The sequence below is a fragment of the Oncorhynchus keta genome, chromosome 9 (genome assembly GCF_023373465.1).
Source record: "Oncorhynchus keta strain PuntledgeMale-10-30-2019 chromosome 9, Oket_V2, whole genome shotgun sequence".
In the NCBI taxonomy this organism is placed as follows: domain Eukaryota; kingdom Metazoa; phylum Chordata; class Actinopteri; order Salmoniformes; family Salmonidae; genus Oncorhynchus; species Oncorhynchus keta.
This window is the reverse complement of record NC_068429.1, coordinates 27,211,151-27,232,153: the sequence shown is the minus strand read 5'-3', so window position 1 is coordinate 27,232,153 and position 21,003 is coordinate 27,211,151. Positions and strand designations below refer to the sequence as shown.

At 40.9% G+C, this 21,003-nt stretch overlaps 1 protein-coding gene across 3 annotated transcripts in view; it reads left to right on the top strand.

Annotated features, from left to right (window-relative positions):
* The window catches only part of mast4 (microtubule associated serine/threonine kinase family member 4), a 172,169-nt gene that overhangs the window by 33,900 nt on the left and 117,266 nt on the right, over positions 1-21,003 (top strand). For all 3 annotated transcript variants that reach the window (XM_035775809.2, XM_035775808.2, XM_035775806.2), the window contains exons 2-3: positions 5,777-5,924; positions 9,873-9,997. In XM_035775809.2, the coding sequence (XP_035631702.1) occupies positions 5,777-5,924; positions 9,873-9,997 (273 nt within the window). The remainder of the gene's footprint in view (positions 1-5,776; positions 5,925-9,872; positions 9,998-21,003) is intronic.

The following is a 21,003-nucleotide window of genomic DNA, read 5'->3' as shown; positions in this document are numbered from 1 at the left end:
AGTTAGTTAGGATGATATCTATGAGGGTGCCCGTGTTTATGGATTTGGGGTTGTACCTGGTAGGTTCATAGATAATTTGTGTGAGATTGAGGGCATCAAGCTTAGATTGTATGACGGCTGGGTTGTTAAGCATGTCCCAGTTTAGGTCACCGAGCAGCACGAGCTCAGAAGATAGATGGGGGGGCAATCAATTCACATATGGTGTCCAGGGCACAGCTGGGGGCAGAGGGTGGTCTATAGCAAGCGGCAACGGTGAGAGACTTGTTTCTGGAAAGGTTAATTTTTAGAAGTAGAAGCTCGAATTGTTTTGGTACAGACCTGGATAGTAAGATGGCATGCAGAGTTCCATCTCTGCAGTAGATTTCAACACCGCCCCCTTTGGCAGTTCTACCTTGGCGGAAAATGTTATAGTTAGGGATGGAAATTTCAGGGTTTTTGGTGGTTTTCCTACGCCAGGATTCAGACACCCGGGTTGGCAGAATGTGCTTAAGCAGTGAATAAAGAAAACTTAGGGAGTAGGCTTCTAATGTTAACATGCATGAAACCAAGGCTTTTACGGTTACTGAAGTCAACAAATGAGCGCACCTGTGGAGTAGGAGTGGAGCTAGGCACTGCAGGTCCTGGATTAACCTCTACATCACCAGAGGAGTAGTAGTATAAGGGTACGGCTAAAGACTATAAGAACTGGCTGTCTAGCACATTCGGAACAGAGAGTAAAGGAAGCAGGTTTCTGGGCACGATAGCATGAGTGGGTTTCAGGAGTAGCCCAGGAGCCATAGCTGGGAGATGGGGCTAGCATGGGCTAGCTCCAAGCTAGTTGGTGCTAGCTTCAGGACAGAAATGTTAGCCAGGAGTAGTCAGCCCGGGTTGCGGTTAGCTTGCTGCGATGATCCAGATGAAAAGTTTGAGTTTGCGATAGGAATCCGGGGATATGGAGAGAGAAATAGGTCCGGTATACTTTGGTTTGAAACGCGTTGTACCAACTGGCGAGAGCTTTCTGAGCTAAAGGTTAGCTGATGACCTCCAGCAGTGGTTAACTGACTGATAGCTGATAGCTAGTTAGCTAGCTTCAGTTGATGTATTCCAGTTCGGAGCTAAATAGAAATACTTTAGAAAAAAAACAGATCCACACCACATTGGGTGAGGCAGGTTGCAGGAGAGTATGTTGAAGTTGAGGTTTAGGAAAAATATTAAAAAGAATGTGAAGAAAAATATATAAAAAGATATATACATGGGACAAGACAGACTCTGACTGCGATGCCATCTTGGACAGAAATGTTCTTGTATTTGTAAGTGTACATTTTTCATAAACCCTGTTTGATTAATAAGTACGATGAGACCATTTTATTGCTAATGAGCATTATTTATTTTATTTTCACAATTTATTAAACTAATGGGTCTGTAGTCACTAGGGGACTCCAGATTGTCCTGGTTTTAATAGAATTGAAATAACCTTTTTATTATTTCAAGGGAAATGGATGTTTACTCCTGGCTATTGTCAGTCATCTTTTTCTCATACTGTAGCACAAAGTTTTTTTATTATTATTATTATTATTATATAAATAGAAGTTGATCCAGTGGTCAGAATATGAATCATACACCGCCCCAATGCATTCTGGTTGTTTTATGACTCAATTTGTTTTTATTTAACTTGGCTGTACTCTGGAGCAGAAAGTCTGGCCGCAGCCCAAATATGACATAATTTAATTTTACTGTGGTTGTTTAAAGTCCATCTGTTAAGTCTGATCTGCTTTTTCACCACCCTGCATCTGGTTAATAATCAATAGGTAAGGAATAGGGGATATTTGAATACTCACAATGGCGGAATGGCCATATTTAGCCATATTTTATACACAAAAAAACTGCCTGTACCTCATTGTTGTACGATATTGCTGCGGAATTGAATGGTAGGAATGCACATGCAGAAACAGACCTACATCACAATATACAGAAATAATCAAATATTTCAGTGGTCTTTTTATTGAATCGCATTACCTTTTCAAAACATTAACCAGATACTAAACCAGGACTCTCCAGCCCTGTTCCTGGAGAGCTACCCTCCTTTTAGGTTTTCGTTTCAACCCATCAACAAGCTAATTATTAGAATCAGGTGCGCTAGATTAGGGTTGGAGTGAAAACCTACAGGACGCTAGCTCTCCAGAAACAGGATTGGAGAGCCCTTAAGTTTGGCCCGTGGGCCTCCAGTTAGGGAGCACTAAGGCCTAGCTGGGTCAATTTGGGATTCTGTGATGCGTTATTATAAGATATTAAGGTTTACTAAAGTTAAAGTTGTCACGAAGACCTGCTGTTTTCAAAAAGTGAAATAACACAAAGGTAAACAAAGAACAGGATGGTTGTATTTGGAGAATCTAACTATTGATCCTTTGTGATACTACCGTTCAGACCAATAAAGAGCGTTGTCTGGCTGTGGTGGAGAGGGCCGATAATTTGAGAGCACCATCTGTGTCAGTGAAGAACACTAAATACTCCATCTTTGAGACCTCTTCCTCTCCATATTGTTCTTTACATAGGTGTTGCCTACAGTACACACCCGCCCATTGTCTGTTTCAAAAACAACATGCATTGAAGATAGATTGGTGTAATATGTCAGAGCATATTCTTATGTAATCACATCATAGTTGATCTCCTATTGTATACATTCAGATATCAACACAGCCTTGTGACATGAAATCCGACCCCTTGTTTATGGGTATTACTGTACGCCTATATGCACCAAAGCTGTGTTCGAATACCCATACTAACATCCTGTATACTACATACTTAATGAGTATATACTATTAGTTCATTTTAGTATACTGTAAATGAGCTGTATCCTTTCAGTTGCACATTCTAGCCTTTCACCTGTCTACTGGAAGTTGATGCTGTTGCTATGCAACTTTTACTAGCTTGTCAGCATAACAAATTACGAGCTAGACATCTTACGACTTCATTTACAACGTCCATTGAGAACGCATAACGACTATACCGCTAAGCTAAGAATGACATAAATAATCAAAACAATGTTGTATAGCATATAGTTATTATACTGTTCAATGTATTAGTAGCCGAATATACCGGTACATATTGCTGAAATGATATGCTATGCGGTTGGTAAGGATAGCGTAGCTAACAAATTTTCAGGAAACATAACGTGTGACTTATTTGAAAAGTCGTTACTTTATTACATTGCTCAACATTTTTTAAACATTTGCCATAATTAGTTAAGGCAATGAATTTGTATCTGCTCTCGTCAGACTTCTGCTTCTTTGTCAAATAGCTCTTAAACAGCCTGGAGGTGTTGGGTCATTGTCCTTTTGAAAAACACATGATAGTCCTATTAAGCGCAAACCAGATGGGATGGCGTATCACTGCAGAATGCTTTGGTAGCCATGCTGGTTAAGTGTGCCTTGAATTCTAAATAAATCACTGACAGTGTCACCCAGCAAAGCACCATCACACCTCCTCCATGCTTCACGGTGGGAACCACACATGCAGAGGTCATCCGTTCAATTCCTCTGCATCTCACAAAGACATGGCGGTTGGAACCACAAATCTAACATTTGGAGACCAAAGGACAGATTTCCACCTGTCTAATATCCATTTCTCGCGTTTCTTGGTGTCTTCTTCTTATTGGTGTCCTTTAGCAGCAATTCGTCCATGAAGGCCTGATTCACAGTCTCCTCTGAACAGTTGATGTGTGTCTGTTACTTGAACTCTGATGCACTTACTTGGGCTCCAATTTCGCAGGCTGGTAACTCAAATTCATTTATCCTCTTTAGTAGCGGTAACTCTGGGTCTTCCTTTCCTCTGGTGTTCCTCATGAGAGCCAGTTTCATCATAGCGCTTGATGGTTTTTGCGGCTGCACTTGAAGAAACTTTATAAGTTCTTGAAATGTTCCGTGTTCACTGGCCTTCATGTCTTAAAGTAATGATGGACTGTTTATCTTTGCTTATTTGTGTTGTTCTTGACATAGCTCTATTTGGTAAAAGACCAAATTATTATCTTCTGTATATTACCCCTACCTTGTCACAACACAACTGAAGGAAAGAAATTCTCCAAATGAACTTTTAACAAGGCACACCTGTTAATTGAAACGTGTTCTAGGTGACTATCTCACGAAGCTGGTTCAGAGAATGCCAAGAGTGTTTAAAGCTGTCATCAAGGCAAAGGGTGGCTGCTTTGAAGAATCTCAAATATAAAATATATTTAACACTTGTTTTTGCTTACTACACGATTCCATGTGTTATTTCATAGTTTTGATGTTTTCGCTATTATTCTACAATGTAGAAAATAGTTCAAATAAAGAAAAACCCTTGAATGAGTAGGTGTATCCAAACTTTTTGACTGGTACTGTATCAATCAATCATTAATTTGTTAATGTCATCACACAGCATAAGAGTCATTCATGATTTGAAATGCAATCAAGCATTTTAGTTTTAAAATAAAGCAATTATTGAATAATTAGCTTAAACAGTAAATTAACTGTTCCTTTTCATGAATGAATGCGACTGTTTAGTTTTTGCGGTAATAAAGGTTGAAACAAAATGTTTTTTTTACATTCTGGTATACTTATTTATTTAGTGTTTACATTTGTTCCAAGCCGTTGGTATTGTATTGTAATCTAACAGCACCTGCTTGGCACACGGAATATGCACTCAGTGCTGGCTCCTTACCTCCTTTTTCTTCATCTCCAGTATTTTCCACAACTGTCATGTATTCCTCACATCTGACTCTCTTTTACCTAGGTATTTTTTTCACATATATAGACGCACCCTATGTGTTTTAATAAAATCAACTATATGCATTGAGCTTGTCTGATGCTTTAAGCTTACGGTTTGATGAAATAAGACGAAGGCCTGGGATGCCAGAGATCTAGATAACCAGAAGGAACAACCTGAACCTTACCCAACTATTCTCCTCCTGCTGGATTTAGTAGATTCTGCCATTATTCTCCTGAAGTTGCAGGTAATAGGCTACATGAGGAGTCGGCAGCCTTTCTCATGTTGAATGTCAATCTGTCTTACCATTTTCTACCGATCTGCGTGCCAGTTATGGATTTCGTATGCACATTTTCGTGGAACAGTTTAAGTGAATTTGTCTTTATATCTTTAAATTATTGTCATGTGGTTAATCAACATTCTATCCAAATCCTAAATGAAAATGATACAAACCTAACTTCTGTTGCCAACTATGTAAAAAAGTGTACATGGTCGACCAAGATTTTAGTTGTTGTCGGGGACAGTCCTACTTCTTGTAGCAGTCATTATGCTATAGAAAATTAACACAGGACTCAACAGTCTCAAGCCCATCTGCTAGTGATTAGCCAGCTAATCTTTATATTTCAAGTTTAGCCAACTCGGATCTATTTGCTCGTTAATAAGGTTGAATTGTTGTGAACACACCCTTCTGTCTGTTTCCAACTGTTTGAAAAGCATGTTAGCCTGTCCACTTTGTTCAGATGTTGAAAACAAGTGGCCTACCTTATTGAGAATGAGTTGCCAATTCCTTATTGTTTTATGCTGTTTTATGCAAAGGAGTCGAGACCAAAAATACAACATGAGAACAAGTGGACATAAACTCTCATAAAAACTACAAATAACAAAACCTTGATTCTTGCAATACAGGCATTTGGAATATCGCTCAAAAACAAATATTGAATTAATCAAATGAATTTGATATATCACCCAGCTCTTGCCATGACCCACCAGTGTGGTTCTTGATCCACCATTTGGGATGCATTGAACTAACCTAACATCCTACTTTTCTCTCCTGCAGTTGGATAACATCCTGTACCCTCCGTCCATGCCTTTCCGCAAGTCCAGTAACCCTGAGGTGATCCACGGCCTCGCCCTCAAGTTTAAGAGGCAGCTCAGTGAGGACGGCAACAACCTCCGCAGGGGAAGCCTAGGAGGCGCTCTCACAGGTAACAATCATATCTACCCTGCAGGTGCACATTCAGTACATGCACACATAGAAATGCAAGCATATATACATATGCAAACGTGTACTCATGCACACACGCAGGCACACACATAAACACGAGCAAGAAGATGCTTCACTCTGACCATTTCCCAGTGAATTCGATATGAACGGTGAGCCATTCAATATGTTTTGTTTGGTTTGGTTGTTTGGCTAGTAATGCAGTGAGGAGTGAACTGGGGCTGTACTCCGACCGGGGCACTAAGTAGGGATATCCTCTCCTGGCTGGTGTGTAATGAGTACTGGGGAGGAAGCCATTTCACTGAGAGGAAGAAAGGATCACCATTTTTTTCCTCCCTGTCTCTGTCAGTCATCCTGTCTCCCCCAGGCTTTACAGCAAGGCACCGGATGCCATGGGGAGGGGACATGTCTTAGAACACCGGGGTCGTATTCAGCAGGGCATACTGTAGCATAACACTTTTCAATGGGAAACAGGAATCTGTGTTCTTAGTGGACAAGTTCAGGTTGTGCCTCCCAGTTAAAAAAAAAAGTTGTTTAAATATTTCTCCCTACTGAACAGGACCCAGGTAGAGAAGCAGATATGTGTCCTAAGTCTGTGATGAGGTAGGTAACTTTTGCAGAGGGAAAAGGCATTCATGTAGATGTCCAACTAAAACAATTGGTGACTAGTTATGGTAGGCAGTCTGAAAGAAACACACACACACACACACACACACACACACACACACACACACACACACACACAATTTTGTAAATGGATTGCATGGTTTAATAACAGGAGAGAAACAAACCCCCTACCTGAAGTATTCTCAAGATAAGTGCTTTTGTGCTGTGAGGTCACCATTCATGGAGATGGGTGAAAATCCTCTTCAGCATCACATCTCCATCGGCCTCTTTTGAAATGCATGAGGCAAGGCCCATTTGAAAGGCAGGACATTTTGGTAACGCAAGGCTCATGCATGTGTAATGCGCCTAGGCTTACTGTAGAGTCTTGTCACACAGCGCTCAATAGCCTCTTTTCATGAGCCAGGCTATTATACTCGTGGAAAGCGATTGGGAGAGTAAAGGAGATGGGACATATGGTTATTTTGACAGATAGGAAAGGCTAAATAGTTGTTTGAGTTGAGTGTAAAGCATGATGCAAGGACAACCACGTCACACACACTGAATTAAACACATACACACAATAGGCAAACAGAACATTTTCGTTTCACCATGGTATTACCTACACTTGTTGGTTGTGACTTTAATTGAATAGCTTCTCAGGGAGGTGTTGACGCTTGTTTTTGACGTTTCATTTGAACTCATCTGTTGCTCTCGTTTCCATCGCCTCATCATTTGCAAATTTTAGGCACCCATTTCATCCGCCCATTTTATTTAATTTTGTCTTCACAGCACCATTGAGTGCAGACAATTTTGTCAGTGCCAGCATGGCAGATAGAACCAACATAATAACACATTTGCTACTTCAGCCACATATTTCAAATCCCAAATTAGACAAAGGCGCTTCTCTGTAAGTGGTTGAATTCTTGTCAGAGCGGTGTGCATCATGTTTGCAAGGTGTATCAAATGTGATCAGACTCTTCATTTCACCTGTCTAATTGCATCCTACTTAAATGGACGATCGGACATTTTAGCTAACTGTCTGAGTTGGCACGATTCGTCAGTGTTCATGTTTGGCTAGGTCTTTCTTAGGCTGTAGACTAAAGCAGATCAGGTGATGTGTTTACCAAGAATATCGAAATGCAGTGAGTGTGAAAGGGAACGTTATGCACTCTATCGCTTTCTGACCGGCTTCAATGGGCAGAGCTGGAGGGACGTAGACCATATGTTGAACAACATGGAAAAATGTGTATTTGTATTTTATTTTAGGTCATCAAATTCCAGTCCTTTTGAAGGCCACACCTGCTGACATTGTCCCCCTGGCATTTTTGTGATCAGCTAATGTTATTGATTTGCTAGAGTCCACACTCCTCCTTACCAAGGTCTCAGTCTGTGATCAAAAGGCAAGATCAAGGACCAAACCCCATCTTACACCACGGTCCCCCAGGACCAAATCCCGTCTTACACCACGGTCCCCCAGGACCAAATCCCGTCTTACACCACGGTCCCCCAGGACCAAATCCCGTCTTACACCACGGTCCCCCAGGACCAAATCCCGTCTTACACCACGGTCCCCCAGGACCAAATCCCGTCTTACACCACGGTCCCCCAGGACCAAATCCCTTCTTACACCACGGTCCCCCAGGACCAAATCCCTTCTTACACCACGGTCCCCCAGGACCAAATCCCGTCTTACACCACGGTCCCCCAGGACCAAATCCCGTCTTACACCACGGTCCCCCAGGACCAAATCCCGTCTTACACCACGGTCCCCCAGGACCAAATCCCGTCTTACACCACGGTCCCCCAGGACCAAATCCCGTTTTACACCACGGTCCCCCAGGACCAAATCCCGTCTTACACCACGGTCCCCCAGGACCAAATCCCACTTTACACCACGCCCCTCCCCAGGACCAAACCCCAGTTTACACCCCCCAGACGAGGTGAGCGGAGTGTCTCCCTCCATTCTACCCACTCCTCCCTTTCACTCCTCCACTCTGCCAGGACTGTTAATCCTCCAATCTTGGCCGCTGATTTGCTGTGCTTCCTTCAACAGGAAATGGAAATAAACACACACATAGAAGTCTAGAGGGGATGAGAGGGATGATGAGAGGAGCCCGGAGGGTTACACACAAATCCAGGGAGACGAATTACTGCCAGGAGCGTCAATGACATAAAACCTGGTGCGACACAATAATCCAGACTACAAGGACACACACACACACACACACACACACACACACACACACACACACACCTTATTTGGGCTCTACGCTGCGTTGTTCCATAACGGAACAAAATGTGGTTGACGGTAATCGTACCACCTGTGGACCTACTGCCATCTAGCGACTGTTACTGGGAGAAAACACTTGGGGAAAGAAATTTATGAAAGGAGAAAATATTTCCCCTGGAAATATGTATTTATTCAGAGCTTGTTAATCTTAGGATTCTATTTGTCAAACATTTCTTCAACATGCCCGTCCGTGCTCAGACACCATCTCCTCCTTTTCTATTTAATCATTTATTAATCTATGGGATTGCTTTCTTGTTTGAGGTATACTATAATAAAACAATATATGTGTGTGTATATATATCTCGTAAATCAGTGTAAAAGTATCCTTCCTGTATATAATCTGGTTCTTTGTGCAAATTCAGGTATGCCTCGTGGTTGTGTAATGTTTGTAGCGTCACTGATCTCATAAATGGATTGACTTTCACTGCTGCCTCATTTACCCCCTGTGAGCCTACTCTGTTTTAATTGAGAGGAGAAAGACCAGATGAGTTAATTTCTGTAAAGCACTCAGTGATAATGTCATTTGTGTTTTGTTTGACCATGTGTTTATTATCCGTTCACATGGGAAATGGTGTGAGTACGCCACAGGTATCCTCGTAGTGTGAATGTATCCTTGGCTTCTAGTATTTTTTTTCCCACCCAAAGTAAAATCAGTAAAAAAATTGTTTTTAAAGCTAATTTCCTACAATTCTACACATTCTACAATGTCTTATGCCTTGTTCTTATGCTCTTTGAGTGAGACAAACCTAATTAAATCAGTGGGGCCCCATGACATTATCGCAGACTGTCGAGTTTTTATTTGGGTCATTGTTAGTTCTCAAAGATTGTCTTGTTTAAAAATAAATATAGCTCCGTTATCTTTTCTGCATACTTCATATCTGATTTTAGTAGTTGAAGTTTCCACAGAACTTTTTGGGAGTGGTGGCAACACTGCTGCTGAATGAAGATAGAGGAAACGCTGGTTGTCTGTCTTGTCCTACAGGAAAAGTATCTTCTCTCTATAGATTAACTACTGTTGTGTGTCTTGTCCTATAGGAAAGTACCTGCTGCCCTATGTGTCCCCCCAGCAGGCATGGCAGACCCCCTCAGAGACCTCCAACCTGGTGCGGATGTGCTCCACCACCCTGGGGAAGTCCGCCCCCTCACTCACCTCTAGTCTGGTGAGTACTTATGGGTCATGACATCCCATGATTCCTCACTCTGTCCCCCCATGCTTTGATGTTGAGACCAGGATATTGTTATTCAGGTCTTTGATTGCTGTATTTATCAGAAGTTTTTGGCATACAAGCCATTCAGCATTTCAGTACAATGAATACACAGCAACTGAATGTCAATCAGTAAAAATGGCAAGCAAAATGTTATTTTACCTTCCTCTCAAGGTTATACTAGTAGTGATTCATATTTTGTCAGAGCCTTAGTATTCAGGCCCTTGACATCCCACAATCAATGCGCAGTTAAAGATGATTCCACAAAAAGAGAAAATCAAGGTGATTCTGTGAAGTGGTTTTAAAGGAGATCCGTCTGAGGTCTTGATTGTAGCAGAGATGGACTAATCCCTCAGTCTGAAATGACCCCAGTCACCAGTGACTAGTCTCACTTCGACCTTCAGCGTCAACCACCCTTTAAGTCAGATATCACCCATCTCGCCTGTGTCCTTTCAGATAACAAAACGATAGCCAGCCCAGTTTTACTTTTAATGGGAAAGGATGTCATTCCTGTCCCATTTCAAACGAGTGCGAAGTCACTGGAGGTTGAAGCTAAGCCAATTCTGTTCAGATATGAGTCACTCAGTCCAGCCGAGGGGTTTTATCTGTTTGTGTTTTCACCTGGACAAATGAAAATATATATACAGCCTCTACATTGCTTTCCAACGAAGGTGCATAAACGAGGGAGAAACCAGAAATTTTTATTTCAGTTTCCATTAACTCTTGGATACAATGGAAGTTGGGCAGAAAAATACTTACAGTATTTATTAAAAGCATGTGTTTCAGAGTACTTATTAAAAGCATGTGTTTCAGAGTACTTATTAAAAGCATGTGTTTCAGAGTACTTATTAAAAGCATGTGTTTCAGAGTACTTATTAAAAGCATGTGTTTCAGAGTACTTATTAAAAGCATGTGTTTCAGAGTACTTATTAAAAGCATGTGTTTCAGAGTACTTATTAAAAGCATGTGTTTCAGAGTACTTATTAAAAGCATGTGTTTCAGAGTACTTATTAAAAGCATGTGTTTCAGAGTACTTATTAAAAGCATGTGTTTCAGAGTACTTATTAAAAGCATGTGTTTCAGAGTACTTATTAAAAGCATGTGTTTCAGAGTACTTATTAAAAGCATGTGTTTCAGAGTACTTATTAAAACCATGTGTTTCAGAGTACATCTTTAATTTGTGTTTTCCCAAATCATGTCATGTCATGAGATTTGCTTTCATCTGAATGTGGAGATTCAGAGAAGGCCCATCTGTGTGGATGTTTCTGTAAACCAAACAATTTATAGCTTTACAGACAGAAGTTTGGATCTGAGCAAATATCGAATATGCTGAATGTTCAATAACAAACTAGATTGGTCCAAACACACCAAGACAGTCTGAAGAGGGCATGACAAAGCCTATTCCCCCTCAGGAAACCAGAAAGATTTGGCAAGGGTCCTGAGATCCTCAAAAGGTTCTACAGCTGCAACATTGAGAGCATCCTGACCGGTTGCATCACTGCCTGGTACGGCAATTGCTCAGCCTCCGACCACAAGGCACTTCAGAGGGTAGTGCGTACGGCCCAGTATATCACTGGGGCAAAGCTGCCTGCCATCCAGGACCTCTACACCAGGCGGTGTCAGAGGAAGGCCCTAAAAATGGTCAGACTCCAGCCGCCCCAGTCATAGACTGTTCTCTCTACTACTGCATAGCAAGCAGTGCCGGAGTGCCAAGTCTAGGACAAAAAGGCTTCTCAACAGTTTTTACCCCCAAGCCATAAGACTCCTGAACAGGTAATCAAATGGTTACCCGGACTATTTGCATTGTGTGCCTCCCCAACCCCTCTTTTACGCTGCTGCTACTCTCTGTTTATCTGATATGCATAGTCACTTTTAACTATACATTCATGTACATACTACCTAAATTGCCCCGACCAACCAGTGCTCCCGCACGTTGGCTAACCGGGCTATCTGCATTGTGTCCCACCCGCCAACCCTTATTTTACGCTACTGCTACTCTCTGTTCATCATATATGCATAGTCCCTTTAACCATATCTACATGTAGATACTACCTCAATAAGCCTGACTAACAGCTGTCTGTATATAGCTTTGCTACTCTTTTTTTCAAATATCTTTTTACTGTTGTTTTATTTCTTTACTTACCTACACACACGCATCCCTTTTTTTCTGTGCCATTGGTTTAGAGCCTGTAAGTAAGCATTTCACTATAAGGTTGTATTCGGAGCAGGTGACAAACTTTGATTTGATGTTTCTCAACACTGGGGGGCGCCAGTGTGCTGTTTGGAGTTTGCTAGCAGACACTCATTGTTTGAGGTGCATGCATATCAGAGCCTTGATGAACACATGGGTCTTTGTGAATGAGATTCAATGTGCTTCTTCAATATAGTGTTATGTGGACACATGAAAAACAAACAAGTATTCTCAATGTATATTAATTGAAAGAGTATTCATACAGTATTTGAGTATTTGGCACAGGGATGTATAAACATCCTGTACACATGCCTGATCTTGGCTTTTTCCAAACACAATCTAACAAATAATCAATGAAAATAATTAAGATATTGAGTAAAAGTTCAACAGGACTTTACCCAAAGACATTGAACCCATAAGAACCCAACGACCTTGAACCCACTAAAGATCTCATGGCATTTATCAACCTCGTTGCTGAAAAAAAGAATATGTTCTCAGTCAACTTACCTGGTAAAATAATTGTCAATAAAAATACAAAACATCACAGTATGGTCAATGTTTGATCCTCATAGTGTTTCCCAATCCTGGGTTCTGGGAACAGCAACAGCTTAATTATCAGTTGAATCATTTGGGTTAGTGCTGGTTTGGTAAACTGTCCTAATATCAGGTCCCCATCATATCTGTTCCCCGTCATATCATGCGATCAGATCCACATTAATCAGGTCCCCAATGCGTCTGTTCTCCAGAAAGTCTCCATGAGGTCATGCCCCCTCCCCAGAGGTGAGTGTGGAGTGGTGGGTGAAGAGCCTCCCTGGAGACTGCCACATCTTATTAGATTCTCCTCAGACCCTGTAAACAGGAGCCCAGACACCATGTAGCAAAGGGCTGATTGAAATGAATGATTGCTGAGGCCAGGGTCAATGCAGCACAAACAGAAAGTCATTACACAGGGCTGAGATAGGAGCCGCCTTCTCATCTATTGTTTCTCATGGGTGGCTTATTTGTGCTTGCGCCGGTTTACGTGGTCATCTTTGTATGTGTATGAATATTTGTGTGCATGTTGAGGGTTGTATATCTGCATGTTCGTAGCTATGTATTTGTATAACTGTCAGAGTGATCTGTGTTGTCTGATTGGTGTGTAGCTTGAGGTATCAGTCCACGGCATGACTGATGGTAATGTTTATCCTTATCGGTCTGTTTGCATGCCTCTGTGTCTCCCTAGCCCCCCTGAAGAAATTAAATGCTGCTCGCCACTGCTTACACAGTCCGGTGTGGACGCGTCGAATCGCTGATGCATGGCCACATCCTAATAGCATCTTTTAGAGTGGATAGTACTGTAGTCAATTCTCAGGTGAACGCCATCTCTAGAGTCATGGTATTATTTTGTCTGGAAACTGGGTGCATAATAAATGCTGGTGATTCATATTTGACCTTGAGAGAATAGTCTGTGTACAGTACTGTTGTCAGGGACAGTTGTTTTGTTTTTTATTTTCGTGTTTGCCAGGGACCATGCACAACTTGTTGCACCTGAGATGGCTTTCTGTGGAACCAGATGATAGTGGATCATTGCTACAGAATTCTAGATCACAATGTCTGAAAAGTAGGAAATATTTTTAACCAGGTTTCTATTGGTAAATAAAAAGTGTGCTCAATGACTTACTTGGATTGTAAGAGGTATATTAGAATATGCATTCTCAGCAGGTATCCTGAGTTTTGGGGACTTGAATCACAGTTTAAAAACTAATCAATCTCATATGAATAGCTGTCTTTGTTCCATCAAATGAAACATTTCACTGCAGCATTGGGCTGTTTAGCCCCAGGGACCATGTTACACAATTTTTATATATGAAAAAACACATTAGCCTTTTCAAAATCCTCTTCTGTTCTTTTGGAAGATCCTGTCAGGGCTGTCCATGTCAGCTTTATATGTATCCAATCTCTATATAGGCTTTGGCCCATGGATCTGATGCTAAATTGTAATATTCTTAGGAGAATACAAATTATCATCAGAATCATTAGAATGATTCATTAATTATGGCGGGGTTCTCAAAAGGGTCATAGGAGTTTGAAGCAGGAGTTGGAACCGGTTCAGCTAACAAAACTGAAAAAAAAATGTGTATATATATATATATATATATATTTGAGAAACCAAAATCGGAACCATGAACGAAAGTAATCTTTACTTTCTGAACAGTTATTTTAAAAGCATGGGAACCGGTTAATGTTCTGGGCATTTTTTCCTTCAGCCCTACACAAAACGCAAACAAATGACCGATGCAAAGCCCTCAATGTCTGCCTGCCAGAAAATCTTTGCCAGTGTGTGTGCCAGGGTTTCCGTTAAGTAACGTGACCGGGAAGATTTCAATTTACCGGGCATTGGAGAATTTTGCCGGACATTCAGAACCGGCCTGGTGCAAATTAGGAGTATTGGCCAAATGAGCCACATTTACATGTCCTTTAACCGCCTATAACAAAAACACCTGTTTCGATGTGTAGAATATGTCCTAACTTTATGGCCTATTATTTGTGTTTTCTGTTTTCCTAAAACAATACAGTATGTCAACATCACTGTTAAGCTGTCAGAGATTTGAGCACTAAATGCATCAGGGCTTTGGCTGCATAGACCTATAGGCTTAGGTGTCCACTGTATACAGTGGAATGTATCATTCCATGAGACTGACCAGGTAAATCTAGGTAAAAGCTATGATCCCTTATTGATGTTACTTGCTAAATCCACTTCAATTTGTGCAGATGAAGGGGAGGAGACAGGTTAAAGAAGGATTTTTAAACAGTGAAACAATTGAGACATGGATTGTGGAAGTGTGACATTCGGAGGGTGGATGGGCCATATTTGAACGTGATATGGTAGTAGGTGTCAGGCGCACTGGTTTGAGTGTGTCATAACTGAAACGCTGCTGGGTTTTTGAAGCTCAACCGTTTCCCGTGTGTATCAAGAATGGTCCACCACCCAAAGGACATCTAGCAACTTTGGAGAAAACATGGGGGCCAGCATGCTTGTGGAGTCCATGCCCTGACAAACTATAAGAGACACATTCTATGTTTAAAGGCACTTAAATATTGTCTTGCCCATTCACCCTCTGAATGGCATGCAACTCAATATTAGAAAGGTGTTCTTAATGTTTTGTTCACTCTGTATATACAGTACCAGTCAAAAGTTTGGAAACTCCCAAGGTTTTTCTTTATTTGTACTATTTTCTACATTGTAGAATAATAGTGAGGACATCACAACTATGAAATAACACATATGGAACCATGTAGTAACCAAAAAAGTGTTAAACAAATATATTTTATATTCTTAAAAGTAGCCACCCTTTAAGTTGATTGACATCTTTGAAAGCTCTTGGCATTCTCTCAAACAACTTCACCTGGAATGCTTTTCCATCAGTCTTGAAGGAGTTTCCACATGCTGAGTACTGCTTTTCCTTCACTCTGCAGTCCAACTCATCCCAAACCATCTCAATTAGGTTGAGGTCGGCTGATTTTGGAGGCCAGGTCATCTGATGCAGTACTCCATCACTCTCCTTGGTCAAATAGCCCGTACACAGCCTGGAGGTGTGTTGGGCCATTGTCCTGTTGAAAAACAAATGATAGTCCCATTAACCTCTCTGGGATATGTGGGGCTAGTATCCCACCTGGCCGAAAGCCAGGGAAAATGCAGAGCGCCAAATTCAAATAAATTACTATAAAAATCAAACTTTCATTAAATCACACATGCAAGATAGCAAATTAAAGCTACACTTGTTGTGATTCCAGCCAACATGTCAGATTTCAAAAAGGCTTTTCGGCGAAAGCAAACAATGCTATTATCTGGGGATAGCACCTCCGTATACAAAGACAAACCATATTTCAACCATGCCTTTGACGAGCTTCTTTTGTTGTCACTCCAATATGCCCCATAAACATTACAAATTGTCCTTTTGTTCGATTAATTCCGTCAAAATATATATCCAAAATGTCAATTTATTTGGCGCGTTTGATTCAGAAAAACACCGGTTCCAACTTGCTCAACGTGACTACAAAATATCTCAAAAATTGCCTGTAAACTTTGCCAAAACATTTCAAACTACTTTTGTAATACAACTTTAGGTATTTAACGCAAATAATCAATAAAATTGAAGACTGGATGATCTATGTTCAATACAGGAAGAAAACAAACTGAAGCTTGCTTTCTGGTCACACTCCTATCTAACAGTACACTTCAAGTGACCCTCGTTCAAGATGGTCGTACTTCTTCATTACACAACGGAATAACCTCAACCAATTTCTAAAGACTGTTGACATCCAGTGGAAGCGATAGGAACTGCAAGAGGGTCCCTTAGAAATCTGGATTCACAATGAACACATTGAAAAGAGTGACCTAAAAAAAAAAAACTAAATGGTTTGTCCTCGGGGTTTCGCCTGCTAAATAAGTTGTTATACTCACAGACATGATTCAAACCGTTTTAGAAACTTCAGTGTTTTCTATCCAAATCTACTAATACTATGCATATCTTATCTTCTGGGGATGAGTAGCAGGCAGTTGAATTTGGGCATGTATTTCATTCGGATGTGAAAATACTGCCCCCTGTCACCAAGAAGTTAACTTCAGAATTGGTGGTTCCCCTGCGGGATGGTTGAGCTAACGTAGGCTTATGCGATTAGCATGAGGTTGTAAGTAACAAGAACATTTCTCAGGACAGACTTATCTCTGATATTGGCAGAAAGCTTCAATTCTTGTTAATCTAATGGCGCTGTCCAATCTACAGTAGCTATTACAGTGAAAGAATACCATGCTATTGATTGAGAAGTGTGCACAGTTTTGACCATGGAAAGTTATTAATAAACAAATTAGGCACATTTGGGCAGTCTTGATGCAAAATTTTGAACAGAAATGCAATGGTTCATTGGATCATACTAAAACTTTTCACATACACTGCTGCCATCTAGTGGCCAATATCTAAATTGCACCTGGGCTGGAACACTGCATTATGGCCTTTCTCTTGCGTTTCAAAATGATGGTACGAAAAAAATACAAAAGTTTTTTTTCTTTGTATTATCTTTTACCAGATCTTTTATATTCTCTTACATTCCTTTCACATTTACACAAACTTCAAAGTGTTTCCTTTCAAATGGTAGCAAGAAAATGCATATCCTTGCTTCAGGGCCTAAGCTACAGGCAGTTAGATTAGGTAGGGTATGTCATTTTAGGTGAAAATTTAAAGAAAGGGGCTGATCCTTAAGAGGTGAAGCTCTACTCTGCATCTCCTAACGACACGGAGGTTGAAACCAAAAATCTCACATTTGGACTCATCAGACCAAAGGACAGATTTCCACCGGTCTAATGTCCATTGCTTGTGTTTCTTGGCCCATGCAAATCTCTTCTTGTTATTGGTATCCTTTTAGTAGTGGTATCTTTGCAGCAATTTGACCATGAAGGCCTGATTCACACAGTCTCCTCTGAACAGTTGATGTCTGTTACTTGAACTCTGTAAGCATTTATTTGGGCTGCAATATCTGAGGCTGCTAACACGAATGAACTTATCTTCTGCAGAGGTAACTCTTGGTCTTTATTTCCTGTGTCGGTCCTCATGAGAGCCAGTTTCATCATAGCGCTTGATGGTTTTTGCGACTGTACTTTCAGTATTGACGGACCTTCATGTCTGTCATTTCTCTTTGCTTATTTGAGCTGTTCTTGCCATAATATGGACTTGGTCCTTTACCAAATAGCCCTATATTCTGTATACAACCCCTACCTTGTCACAACAACACTGATTGGCTCAAACGCATGAAGAAGGAAAAATATTCCACAAATGAACTTTTAACAAGGCACTCGTGTTTATTAAATTAATTCTAGGTGGCTACCTCATGAAGCGGGTTGAGAGAATGCGAAGCGTTTCGAAAGCGTTCATCCAGGTTTTATGTCATAGTTTTGATGTCTTCACTATCATTCTACAATGTAGAAATTAGTAAAAATAAAGAAAAACCCTTGAATGAGTGTGTCCAAACATTTGTCTGGTAGTGTGTGTTTACACACATGAACTCAGCAAAAAAAAAATTAACTGCCCTTTTTCAGACCCTGTCTTTCAAAGATAATTCCTAAAAATCCAAATAACTTCACAAATCTTCATTGTAAAGGGTTTAAATACTGTTTCCCATGCTTGTTCAATGAACCATAAATAATTCATAACGACCATTCCAAAGGTGCATGTTTAAGACACTAACAGCTTACAGACGGTAGGCAATTAAGGTCACAGTTATGAAAACTTAGGACACTAAAGAGGCCTTTCTACTGACTCTGGAAAAACACCAAAAGAAAGGTGAACATGCCTTAGGCATGCTGCAAGCAGGCAATGGGACTTCAGATGTGGCCAGGACAATAACTTGCAATGTCTGTACTGTGAGACGCTTAAGACAGTGCTGCAGGGAGACAGAATGGATAGCTGATAGTCCTCGCAGTGGCAGACCACGTTTAACAACACCTGCATACGATCGCTACATCCGAACATCACACCTGCGGGACAGGTATGGGATGGCAATAACAACTGCACCAGTTACACCAGGAATGCACATTCCCTCCATCAGTGCTCAGACTGTCCTCAATAGGCTGAGAGAGGCTGGACTGAGGGCTTGTTGTAGGCCTGTTGGATTAACTTTTTAAATGCTAGTGAAGGATACTATAGTTATCACATTTCACATTGGATTTATTAACTACAAAATGGTAATATGGCTTTTAATTTTTTTTTATTCTGGTGCCGCTCGGCCAGAAAACAAAGGAACACTAAACTTTTTTTGCGTTCAAACCGGTTGAACATTATTTTGCTTGTCGGAACAGTGCAGAATGGGGGGGAAACAAATGTTTCTCTTCAGAACGAAACGATTGAACAATTATTTCTGTTCCAATCCCTGGTTCAGTGCTACAGTAAGTTTTAACATGAGAAGCTTAGCAAGGCCTCTCTTATGAACACTTCCCATCATTCCTCACGCACTCACTCACTCATTCACTCACTCACTCAGATGGCCTTTGGATATCTTTGGTCACATCGAGCCCAGAACTCATTAAACCTTGCTCTTAATTACGCCAATTAGCAACAGCATTATAGAACAGTGGTCTTGTTGTCTGGGAATGGAAGGCACTGACAGTGCTGTACCAATGGTAGTATGTTGGTGTTTGAGACAATACAACTTGAGCAGTTTGAGATATGCTCTTGGCCTGGCGGATTAGTGTTTGAGGAGTTTTATTTTGCCTTTTGCTTCAGTTTGAGAGATGATTGAAATGTGTGATAATGACGCTGTGAACATGTATTATCCTATTCTCAATATTCTTGATATTGTACAGCAGTGATTTTGGAAGGCAACTCCTCAAGCTCTTCTCTGTTTGTATTCAAGCACCTGTTTCCCAGTGGATCCTGGTTGATATTCCTTCAAAGGCAGATTTCCCATCAGGAGCTGAGTTTTGCATCAGCTCTGTAAAATGTTCCCTGAGCTTACCTTGAAGTATGGCAGGTAATTAACTCAATAATTTACTCATTATATCCGCAGTTTTTCCTTGGCATTCACTGGTACGGTGGTATTAGCTTTCAATATATCATCTTCCTGAGTGTGTCTGTCACTTTCATTGAGCCACACCAGAAATATGTCACCTACGCTCAGTCTGGCCCGTCTTCCTCACCTCCCAGCCCCCCAGTGCCAGCTCTACCATGATTTCCCTCTATCAACCATGCCTTGCCCCCCCTCGCTTCGCAGGTCTGCTGTTATTGCTTTCTCTCTTTTCTCCTCCTTCATGCTTTTCCGTCATGCACCCGGGTGTGCAGGTCTCCTTCCCTTTTCGCATGGCACATCCCTGTTGACCATGATTAGGTTTGACAGGAAATCAATAGGTTTCTCCTGGCCTGAAATGGAGATAAGATTGTCATAATCCTGATGTTGTGGCTGTGTGGACTGGAATTCTCCTTCATTATTGTAGTCTCTGATGTCCTTTGGAGATATCGTTTCTCCTGCATTGGGTCTGCAGAGGTGATGTCAGAGCTGAGATGAGTTGTATTGGACACAGTCCAAGGTGTGCTTTGTGTACAGCAGGGATCATCAACTAGATTCAGCCATGGGCCTATTTATTATTATTTTTTTTTCTTGAGCGGATGGTCAGGGGGCTTGAACGTCTTTCCAAAAAAATGTGGATACTACTCTAACACAATTTCAAACATTGCTTACATTTGTGTACGATCACATATACTGTATCTCTCTATGCGTGGGGATACTTTGGAACAGATTTCCAAAATTAAAATCACTGTTTTTAGTCTCAAAACATTGAGGGCTAAATAAAGTCAGTATGCATCTCTGTGCTCGTATTCAAGTTGAACATAGCTACTGAATGTTTTTTTAAATGAATGCTTGTATACATACAAACCCTCGCATGTCCTTTCAGTCCCATTCTCAAGATTACCTTCCAAGGTCATGTTAAGCCCATGACCTCACATGTCCAATAATCTTAGAATGCAGTACATTACAATTATGTGACATGTTACTGTGTGTACATACATGCACAGAGGCAGGATGTAAGTGAAAACTGTCAATTTCAATGAAGTGGCTGCTGTTGAGAGGTCAGACCCCTGTCAAACTAATCTGCTGGGCATAATACAGTATGTTCAGAAAGTATTCAGACCCCTTGACTTTTTCACATTTTATGTTACAGCCTTATTCAAAAATTGATTAAATTGTTTTTCCTAATTTTTCATATACACATATTTTAATTAAGAATAAATCATATCAAAGC